The sequence below is a fragment of the Tachysurus vachellii genome, chromosome 12 (genome assembly GCF_030014155.1).
Source record: "Tachysurus vachellii isolate PV-2020 chromosome 12, HZAU_Pvac_v1, whole genome shotgun sequence".
NCBI lineage: Eukaryota > Metazoa > Chordata > Actinopteri > Siluriformes > Bagridae > Tachysurus > Tachysurus vachellii.
Genome location: NC_083471.1, coordinates 23,911,549 through 23,922,961, shown reverse-complemented (window position 1 = coordinate 23,922,961; position 11,413 = coordinate 23,911,549). Strand labels below are relative to the sequence as shown.

Below are 11,413 nucleotides of genomic sequence, written 5' to 3'. Positions count from 1 at the left end.
GGTGTGAGGTGAACGTGCTAACCACTAAGCCACCATGATAAAGAAATTAATTTGAGATAAAGGAAAGGAGAGTGAATAATTTGGCTCATCGGTTGCTCCTACTGTACACGGTCTTTGCAGAAATTCTACAGTAGTTTTTTAAGTTAATGTTTTTTCAGACCACCACAAATATAATGTTCTTTGAATCCCAGTTATATTTTAAACTTCCAGTTTCCTACATTTGTTTAGCTTTGTGTGATAATAAACCACTCTGACAAGTACAAGAGTCCTCAGCTCTCAGAGGTCATGACCGCTTACTTATTCAAAAGCTTCAGTACTGCTATTGAAGGAATTATGAGCTTCAGTGAGAGAATTATGTGCAGCTTTTATTTCTGTTCAGTCCGGGTTGTGTGATAAAGGACATGATGGACTGTGGGAAACTCTGATAAAACTCCAGGTGCTGGCATGATCTCAGTTAGACTAAGTTATATTTAGGATTTCAGAGAGGACTTCTGGAAAACATATGTAAGTATTGAATCATATGGAATAATTTCGCCCATTTAGCCCAAATCATTTAAAAAAAAAAAGAATATATGATAACATTTATTTAACTGTTCAGAAACAAAATCTGTTTTTTAAAGGTGAATATTTTTTATGAAATTCTCTAACAGAACTGAAAGTTTAAGAATTTAATTAGAAAATACACAACATTAGGAGGACGTTAATACAGGAGCGTATTGCATTCACTTGAGGAAAAAAATCTACTCTGTTTTTCTGAATTAACGACTTAATTATCTCAAAATTATGAGATAATTTTTCATTCATTCATTCATCTTCTACCGCTTATCCGAACTACCTCAGGTCACAGGGAGCCTGTGCCTATCTCAGGCGTCACCGGGCATTAAGGCAGGATACACCCTGGACGGAGTGCCAACCCATCGCAGGGCACACACACACACACACACACTCTCATTCACTCACGCAATCACACACTACGGACAATTTTCCAGAGATGCCAATCAACCTACCATGCATGTCTTTGGACCGGGGGAGGAAACCGGAGTACCCAGAGGAAACCCCCGAGGCACGGGGAGAACATGCAAACTCCACACACACACAAGGTGGAGGCGGGAATCGAACCCCGACCCTGGAGGTGTGAGGCGAACGTGCTAACCACTAAGCCACCGTGCCCCCAGAGATAATTTTTCATGAATAAAAATTTTTTTGCTCTGTTTTTCTAAATTAACGACTTAATTATCTCAAAATTATGTGGTTTTCCAGGATCAGTTGAACCGATATGGTATGCTTCACGGATATAAGATGATGCATCTGAAATGCATTCAGGCTGGCTATGAAGCATACCATATCGGTTCAACTGATCCTGGAGAAACACAGCAACGTCAAGCAGATCAGAATGTTCTTTTCGTCTGAACAGTAAAATAAACAGTAAAGTAAAATAAAACCGGATTAAACTTGAAAGGCGGGACATGTTTACTTCCATGCAATTCACATTAAGTCGTTAATTCAGAAAAACAGAGCAAAAAAATTTTTTTCCTGAAAAATTATCTCATAATTTTGAGATAATTAAGTCGTTAATTCAGAAAAACAGAGTAGATTTTTTTTCCTCAAGTGAATGCAATATGCTTCCGTACGTTAAGGACTTTCAATTTTTTATTTATTTTTTTGCAAGAATTACTTTTTAAATTAATTTAATCACATTTCTTAATTAGATCACCGGGATATACTTTTAAAGTGAGCTAAAATTGAGTTTATGTTACTGAAAGGAAAAAAACAGAATGTGAGAGTTGCACTTCAGATCTTCAGGAAATTAAAACAATGCAGATTCCTTTTGAGCATGTGACATTTTTTAATATTACTATTAAAACAAAGAACGTAAATTAAATATCAGTGACTGCCAGTTCTCCAGACTTGGTGAACTCCAATAATGCACCACAGCTTACAAACATGGCCACAGCAGACACTCACAAACACACACCTGTGTTTAATCAATCTTTTTTGTCATTTGTTGAGCTCTTGTCTTACATTTACAGCATTTAGCAGACACCCTTTTCCAGAGTGACTTAAAGGCCTTGCCCAGGAGCCCAGCTTGGTGGACCTGGGATTCAAACTCATGACCTTCCGAACAGTAATCCGACACCTTGTGGGTTTCATTTATTCATTCTCTTCCGCTTATCCGAACTACCTTGGGTCACGGGGAGCCTGTGCATCTCAGGCGTCATTGGGCATCAAGGCAGGATACACCCTGGACGGAGTGCCAACCCATCGCAGGGTGCACACACACACTCTCATTCACTCATGCACTCACACACTAGGGACAATTTTTCCAGAGATGCCAATCAACCATGCATGTCTTTGGACCGGGGGAGGAAACCGGAGAAACCCTCGATGCACGGGGAGAACATGCAAACTCCACACACACAAGGCGGAGGCGGGAATCGAACCCCCAACCCTGTGAGCCGAACGTGCTAACCACTAAGCCACCGTGCCCCCAGCGTGGGTTTCTTAATTTTTAATTTCTTTGAAACATGCTCGTAGGTTGTTAATTTTACACGTTACAGTTCAGAGTTTAGACATGACTACATGAATGACATATTTATAAATGTAATATCAGATGGAAACATAAATCACAGTAATATCGACATTTACATCTTCATCGTTATCAATTTAACGCAACATCTTTGATATTCCTATAGATTACATCATCATTACATTCTACTACAAAGCATTTTTATAAGATTATTCAAATCTGTCTGTAAAATGACACCAAACAGACCAATCAGGCTTTGCCACATGAGTGCACCTATCAATGCACCTGTATTTCCCACAGACGTTTTCCATTGCTGTGAGATTTCACCATGTGGCTCTCACTGGTGATCCTCGTGGCTCTCTGTGCCGTGGGAAAACCAGAGGAAAACACAACACAGGGTCCAGCAAAAGAAGAAAAACTCATTGTTGCAAGGGGAAAACTGATGGTGAGTATTTTTGTGTGTATGTTATGCTTCAGAATGATGTGTAATAAAGATAAGCGTTACAGAAAATGTGTGTGAGCACCGCAGTGATCCGTGTGGTCAGTTACACCAAGAAAAATGATAATACCTCCCACTGTATTAATGTTTTCAGCTAATTGTGGTAGTTAAACCATGTCGGCTTTGAGACCAAGTGCTCTCAATGTGGCTTCATGCCAATATTGTTCTCTTGTTCCTGTGTATTACTGTACTTACTAAAGCTCGAAATTGTAATTGATGTGCCTTTTTTAACACGTATCTGTCTGCTAATGTTATATTTTCTCCTCCAAGGCTCCCAGTGTGGTGGGATGATCCATAAAGAAGATGCCTGAGCTCTACAAGTTCCTCATGGAGCATTGGGCACTGTAGTATCCTCACATAATCGCATGAATTAGCATAAAATGGCTGCTATGTTTCAAATACTCTGTGGTTTCAATTTAGTGAGAGATTTTTCAGATGATGTTCAGCTTGAGTGAAAGCGATTTTAGAGTTGCGATGTTTAAACGCTTAAATGTACGCTTGCTGTTTACTTTAACCAGTGTGTAAAAGTCATAATCTGGAGTACGATTCAGGAGAAGACAAAAACCCACATCTTATCTTCTACAATGACAAGGATGAGGAGGTGAAGGTAAGATGAACTTCTTTTGAATGTATACCAGTTAATATCTTTTCTGTAGCCCGCTCAGGCACAACACTGTTTTTTTTTCCCTTACCGATGTGAAAGAGAGACAAGCCGTTGTTTAAAGCCGTAGTGCGTTTTATTTTTCTAATAACGATTATTGATTAAACAAATATGCAAATTAGTTAATAAGGTTAAACCAGAGTTTAGAAACATAAAATTCATTATTAACCCCTTGTAAACTCTTCACGTTACCATGAAATGACTAGCATTAAATTTGTCATCTCTTTCAATCAGAAAGTCTTTTTTTTTCTCCTCAGATTGTTCCACTGAAGAAGATGAAGGCTGATGAGATCTGTGATCTTCTGGACTCTCTTGGTTTCTACAAGAGGTCACAGAAAGGCGAGGAGGTCCCTGAAGAATTTATGAACTTCCCCTTGAAGGCAACACGAGACGAACTCTGACCCCTGGTGGCCAACAGCTGCAATTGCATAAAGCGAAATGACGCCTGGGACCTCAAGGCCTCACAATCGGGTCAGGTTCTGGGCTGAGATAGCTTCAGCTTGGTGCAGCAGCTGTTTGCAACTAGTCAAATAATCATGATGAATTTCTTAATAAATGGCTTTGAAAATTTTCACATGGTGCTCTGATCAATCATGGCAAAGTGTTCAATGCAATTACATCCGTCTGAATGAAGCAGCTTCAACTTAGCATGGATAATGAGAAATTCTCTACAAGCCACTGATTCTGTCAAATCGAATGCCTTTAAACAAAGTGTCTAATTACCGCTGTCTGGAAACTGGAATGCTAACTGTTATATAGTTGGCACACTTAAGCTGAATTCAGACAAGGCGTATGCAAAGCTAGCACTAATCCCCTGTCAGAGGGATTTAATCTGGTTAGCGTTTAGCCATCTGTCTCTAATCTAAGGCGACACAAGACACAGTCTCGAGGGGCGAAGAGCGGCATGGCTGAATGGTTCTGCTAGGCCGCCATGCCAGTGTTTTACACCCCAATACCCCAGAATCTCAGGGTGGGTCTGGCACATGCCAGTAATGCCATATTTCTCAACAACAGAACAAGAGATAGCGGTAATCTTCATGGACATGGAGTTGCGAATGAAGGTGAGCCCTATTCTGAAGGTTGAGTGTCATTTTTTGCTTTACATTAAAGTAGCTATACCAAATTCTGGATCTTTTTATAGTTTTCTGTTTTAATTCTGGTTCTGTTCAGTAATTATGGTTAATTATGGTTAAAATAGCACATTGGTTCATTTATGCTAACGGTGGTTTCCAGAGTCTGATCCCTGAGACCTGGTACATGGTTGTACACTTTAAGACTTTTTATGCTTAAAATAGTTCCCCAGGGTGACTGAAACACAATCCTAGGTTATGTTGTTTAAGGTTTCACACTGCTCAGACTTTACCCGTGGTTAAGAATGAACTCTGGCTCTTCATAATCTGACGTTTCTCACTGTACTTTCCTGGATTAACTTTGTGAACTTATTTGCATATTTGTTCTGCCAACAATGGTGATTAGATAAATCCTGCACGTTCCCTCGCTCCTGAGCAGGTATTGTTATCTTTCACAGCTTTCTAATCTTTTTAGGCCTTTTAAAGGTGACCAGGAGTCCCTAATATTTCAATGTCATGTATTTCCCCTTTGTTACGGCCTGCACTTCCATGGTGTTCAGTGTTTTAGCTCCTGATGCTAACTCCTGAGCAGTTTTGCTACGTCCTGGTTTTCACGCACTGATTGTGTGTTAAGCATATAGTCGTGACACCGCGCTGTTAATACTGTAGATGTTTGGCACCGCAATGTGAAGTAACAGTGCAAAAAATAAGTTGTGCTTACTCTGCTTCAAACCAGGGTTTTATAACCCGGGTAAAAAAAAACGTGCTAACATTGCATTTAAATGACACGCGAGAAACTTTCCTCAAGCCAGGGTCAAAAGCAGGGTTTTGAACGGTAGTAAGAGGCACAGTAAAAGTACATTCTTTGGTTTATGGCAATTACCAAATTTTACCAGACTCTGAATCCAAAATATGATATGGTTTTACTGTGTAATGTTTATGTATAAACTGAACATTTTAGCTTTATTTTACTCGGAAGTAGATGCTTTATCATTGTATACAGCACAACAAAATTTAGTGAGGCACTTGGGATATCATAATTTACATGTAAACATTTATGTGAAAAAAATGACTTTTTTTGTAACTTTTCTATGTATATATATATATATATATATATATATATATATAGCCCCTAGTCAACTAGGTAAAAATAGAAATATTATTACAATATAAATGTCATGAATATAAAATTCATGAATGTCATATTGTCACACTCCACAGTGGCTATGACAAAGACATTGAATATGGACACAACAAATCTGTCTCAAATTGTGAGGGAAAAGGGTTCAACACTGTGTGTCTTTAAATAAAAGGCTATTAGAATTAATTATTGAAACAGGGGTTAACAAAACATAATAGAATAAGAAGGAAACCGGAGTACCCGGAGGAAACCCCCGAGGCACAGGGAGAACATGCAAACTCCACACACACAAGGCGAAGGCAGGAATTGAACCCCCAACCCTGGAGGTGTGAGGCGAACGTACTAACCAATAAACCACCGTGACCCCCTTCTTAAAACCATAATTCACATATTGTTCAGACAGAGTGTAAGTTGTGAAAAGAGAAGGTCTGTCAATGTGTCAGTCAAACGTTACATCACAGGTATAAGGCTTAAACAACATCTTCATAACATTTACAGTTTCCAGCCAGATTTCATCTGACCTGCCTCTGCAGATGCTTCTCTACTTCAATATGTTCTTTTTCCCTTTCTGGTGGCTCTCTGAGATCGCCATGTTGGATTTAAAGGTATGTGTCTCGAGTCTTTCAATCTTAGTTTGTGTTGTAGAAAAAGTGTTGATTTTTTATTTTTATTTTTTGTTAAACCCAGTTCACCCTACTGACTGGATACTACCAGTGTCTGATGGTGGTTGGAATGATAATAATTAGCATACTCGAGGTTCTCCGTGTGTACCTTGGCTACGTTGGGAACCTGAAAGAGAAGGTAATATGAATATGCTTAAGGTAAAGTGTGTATTTTTATACAGTATGCGCTCTTCCGAATTCTTCAAATCTCTCTTCTACTGTAAGGTCCCAGAGCTTGCTGCTTTCTGGCTGATCTCTCTAGCCTTCCAACTGCCCATCCTTCTCTTCTTCCTCACCGATGAAGGCTTGCTGATCCTCCCTCTGGAGCGAGTAGTACACTGTCTGTATCTGGGCTTCCTCCTGTGTGAGGTGTTGTCTTCATTTGTTGCACTGAGGGTCATGTCACGGAAACTCGCTCTGCAATTCCACCTCAGGCAGTTCAGCAGGACTGTAGACACTTGCTCTGTGTTCAGCTTCTCTTGTGGAAACAGGAGTGTGTTACCTCTGCTTCCTGTCAGAGACGAACAACCACAGTGATTAGATTTCCCAGCCTCACTGTGCAGTAATTAAACTCTTAAGGAACTTTAAAATGCTTTGACTCCAACAAGCTTTAGAATATTCGTTCATCTAGGGTTTCTTTGTAGATACACCAACTCAAAAAGTATTTTTATAAAATATTAAGGAAAGATTTAATGAAAAACTATTTATATTTAATATTTATATATAAACATTTTAAGGATGAACGCTAGGTGTCGCTGCAATCCAACCAGACCAGCATTTTTTTTTTTTTTTTCATTTTTGCATCAGAAATTCCCACCTTAATTTTACAGAGATTCAATGAAGATTTAAATTTTTTAACATTTTACAGAGATTTACAGGCGATCTGTTTTATTTATTTATTTATTATTATTTTTATTTTTATTATTATTATTTTTTTTTAACAAAATTCTGTTTTTCCGTCATTTATCTGCTCATTTAAACTACAAATAAAATTAACTTTGCATTTACAAGTTATGTATATATAATTAGTACAAATAACCTGTGGGTCGTATCTCCATGTTTATTTCTCCGTTTGGAGAAAAGTTTTGGCACCCTGCCCTCTACGGTATGTTTAGAGTGTCATACAAATAATGGCCACATGGTGGAGCAAGAATCTAATTAGACTTCACAGGAAACACTGCTGCTTGTAAGCATTCATGGGATGACTCATCACACTGGTTCTCATGCGGCACACACACACACACACACACACACACACACACACACACAAACTGCAGTAGGGAATACCACTTGTGTCTTGTGTTAATCAGAGTAAAGCCTTTAGTAGTGTATGAGAGTGTCTCGATTTTTAAATACACATATATTCAAAGAAAAGAGACTGAACCTAATTTTTCTACAAAACCATTACAAACTTGCTTTCTCTTGTATTAAGTGTTTTTCCTTTCTACTGTCAAATAGAGTAGTTTAATAGCACAACGGTTGATTAGTTTCCTACAACAGCAACTCGGACGTTCACAATTTCACAAATTTCTATTAACACGCTTGTTCTAATACGCTAAGAAGTATTGGTTTTTTTTTGTGTTTTTTTTTTTTATAGATAGGAACAACCTACACAATGGTTCGTATGGTGGAAGCTCAACATAAGCCGGGGAAAAAAAAACAGATGAATCATTTTTGATATAGAGAAAACATTCACTGTAAACACTTTGGAATAGAGGTCAGAAGTCTTCAGATTAAGATACCTGTCATTAGAAAGTCTTCAGGACAGAGGGTTTGTTTTGAGGTTGTGCTGTCATACAGTAAGAAAACTATCAACTGCGTTGGACCACGTCATCGTTTATTTTCCTGTATTATTATTTTAGATTTGGTCCTATACAGTATCTGCTTGCTGTGATTAAATTCTATTCTGACTGCACTGTACCAGCTACTGCCGCAGGCAGTGGTGTATATGAGTGAAGCTGCTGTTATGAAATTCTGACAGTGATGATGATGGTGATGATTATATGGTATGTTTTGTTCTCTTCAACAATCATTTTGTCTTATCTGAGTTAGAAGCTGAACTCTGGAACGCTGCTACTGCTGCTGCTGCTGCTGTTCCAGATGTTCTGCTGTCTTTCATTTGCATTAACTTGTTAAATCCAGAGTTTTTCCCAGCTCTGTGTTGATAATGGAGGAATTGTACTTAGGACATTGACAGAAACAAAAAAAACATTCATTACAACGAAAATTATAATAAAAACCACTTAAAGGATCTTATTGTCTGCAGAAATGTTCAGGTAGGTGATGTGTGTCAAAGGAAGATCCACATGAATGCAGAACCCAAGCTCTGCCGGCATGTCTTCTTCCCATAGTGCATCCTGGTACCATCATATATACAGTACCAATATACGTGAAATAAACTGAAATATATGTAATATATATTTAATATATATCTCTGGTCATGTGACTCTTTATAACAAACACATGAAATTAATACAACTTGTAATTTCAATACTATAGTTTTGCATGGGGGCACGGTGGTTTAGTGGTTAGCACGTTCACCTCACACCTCCAGGGTTGGGGGTTCGATTCCCGCCTCCGCCTTGTGTGTGTGGAGTTTGCATGTTCTCCCCGTGCCTAGGGGGTTTCCTCCGGGTACTCCGGTTTCCTCCCCCGGTCCAAAGACATGCATGGTAGGTTGATTGGCATCTCTGGAAAATTGTCCGTAGTGTGTGAGTGCGTGAGTGAATGAGAGTGTGTGTGTGCCCTGCGATGGGTTGGCACTCCGTCCAGGGTGTATCCTGCCTTGATGCCCAATGACGCCTGAGATAGGCACAGGCTCCCCGTGACCTGAGGTAGTTCGGATAAGCGGTAGAAGATGAGTGAGAGTGAGTGAGTTTCGCATTTCATTGACAAATACATCAACCTGCATTGCATCCCAGACCCACAACTGGTGTGTGGTGGCTTTAAAAGGCTTTAATCACACCAGTGACTGAAGTGAACCTGGAGCAGTTGTTTAAAAAGTCAGCATGTGTGACAAAATGTCCATTTTCCTACCTAAACATGAATGTTGCGGCTAAAGCTCATGGGTGTAATTGTATTATTTACACCTGTACAGGTACAAAAATCGGACCAGCATTTATATAGAAATCAATTCTTCTTGCTCAGACTTTATTATTCTCTGTGTGTGTGAGAGAAAGAGGGCGATAAAATATATCTTCCTAATTACAATATTACAGCTGTACCAGCCTCCGGTTATGGCTCCTTTAAAGGTTTTTAATGAGCACTTTGGGGCTCTGTTGGAACTGTTGAAGCACCTGAAACAATCCACCCATGAGCAAGACGCGTTCTCTGAAATTGCTTTAGGGAACAATAGGGTTGGCAGATATTTTCGTTTTCTATAATAAAGACGAAATAAACAGATCCATATATAGGTGATTGGGGTGGTCTATTTTTTACCTCTATACCATTAAAAACAATGAGAAGTGAAGTGTGGAGATAAGATCATCTGATCCGATCCCAGAAGGGCCGCTTTAACACGATTGCTGAAAATATGAAGCTGGCTTTGATAGAAAGGTGTCAGAAAACACTGAGAAATGCAGCATGCTTAGTACGGAGCTTCGTAGCTGTAGGTTGGTCAGAGTGACCATGCTGTCTTCTGTACACTGCTGAAAGCTCCTACAATGGGCATGTAAGCATCAGAACCGCACCAAAGAGCAAGGAAAGAAGGAGGCCTGGTCTGAATCATGTTTTCTTTAACATCATGTGGACCGATGGATGCATGTGCATCCAATACAACACTTGCCTGACTGTATATTTGTAATCACACCATCTAGTGTCACCCATATGAGGATGGGTTCCCCTTTGAGTCTGATTCCTCTCAAGGTTTCTTCCTTTACCAATCTAAGGGAGTTTTTCCTTGCCACTGCTGCCTGAGTCACCTCAGACTTGCTCATTGGGGATAAATACATATACATACGTACATACTGTGAACTATATATATTTTGAATTTTTATTATATTAATTCTTTATATTACTCCTTATGTTTATCTTCTGTCCTATGTTTATGTTCTGTAAAGCTGCTTTGAGACAATGTCCATTGTAAAAAGCGCTATACAAATAAACTTGAATTGAATTGAATTGAATTGAATTGAATGTGCACCATTTACCTGTGGAAGAGATGGCACCTGGATGCACTATGAGAAGAATGCGTCTCGGCAGAAGCAGTGTGATCCTCTGGGCAAAGTTCTGCTTGAACCGTGAGTTCTGATTTCGCGTGAATGTTACTTTGACACGCACCACCAAACTAATCACTGTCATAGACGAAGTACACTCCTTTATGCCAACATTATTCCCTAATGGCAGTGTCCTACTTTAGCACGATCTAAATCTCACCCTGAAAACATTGTTCAAAAATCCAAGTGCTCAAAAATCCGACCAAGCATCTGTGGGATGTCTTAGACAAACAAGTCTAATCCATGAAGGCTCCACATCACACTTTACAGGACTTAAAGGATTTGCTGCTGATATCTTGGTGTCAGGTACCACAACAGTCCATGCATCAATTCTCAATTCTGACTGGTCAGAAGGTGCTGATTAATTTTCTAGAGCAGCAGATATAAGAGTAGTTCTGGCTATGAAGCTCTTGGCTACTAATTCTCTTAATCTCTCAAGACAAATATTCAATCCTTGATTATTTAACATGTATGGAAGGAGTCTCCAGTCTCAGTCAGTATTTTCTGGTTTCTTGATAACAGAATGTTTGTTTTTTTCTCTCTCTTTTGTTCAACTGAGAGATCTGCTATGACATGAAATATAACAGGAACTAACCTGCTTCAAAGATGTTCCACAACATTAAATGCAACTCTAAATTG

General features: G+C 39.1%; 2 protein-coding genes across 2 annotated transcripts; both read left to right on the top strand.

Moving 5' to 3' along the window:
* Window positions 1-2,813: 2,813 nt before the first annotated feature.
* On the top strand, window positions 2,814-4,261 carry selenoe (selenoprotein e). Its single transcript, XM_060883387.1, has 4 exons — window positions 2,814-2,972; window positions 3,297-3,373; window positions 3,555-3,633; window positions 3,945-4,261. Exons 1-4 carry the CDS (start codon window positions 2,856-2,858, stop codon window positions 4,086-4,088), a joined length of 417 nt encoding a protein of 138 aa, XP_060739370.1. The 5' UTR covers window positions 2,814-2,855; the 3' UTR covers window positions 4,089-4,261.
* Window positions 4,262-4,618: 357 nt separating this feature from the next.
* On the top strand, window positions 4,619-7,209 carry zgc:112294 (transmembrane protein 17A). The gene is made up of 4 exons (XM_060884094.1): window positions 4,619-4,748; window positions 6,397-6,503; window positions 6,586-6,699; window positions 6,786-7,209. Exons 1-4 carry the CDS (start codon window positions 4,619-4,621, stop codon window positions 7,095-7,097), a joined length of 663 nt encoding a protein of 220 aa, XP_060740077.1. The 3' UTR covers window positions 7,098-7,209.
* Window positions 7,210-11,413: the final 4,204 nt, after the last annotated feature.

What these genes read in the sequence shown, in the direction of transcription:
- zgc:112294 (XM_060884094.1), top strand. Translation starts at nt 4,619, where the DNA reads ATGCCAGTGTTTTACACCCCAATACCCCAGAATCTCAGGGTGGGTCTG. An exon ending in ACATGGAGTTGCGAATGAAG is followed by an intron (nt 4,749 to 6,396) that starts GTGAGCCCTATT and finishes TAACATTTACAG; the next exon opens with TTTCCAGCCAGATTTCATCT. An exon ending in TCGCCATGTTGGATTTAAAG is followed by an intron (nt 6,504 to 6,585) that starts GTATGTGTCTCG and finishes TGTTAAACCCAG; the next exon opens with TTCACCCTACTGACTGGATA.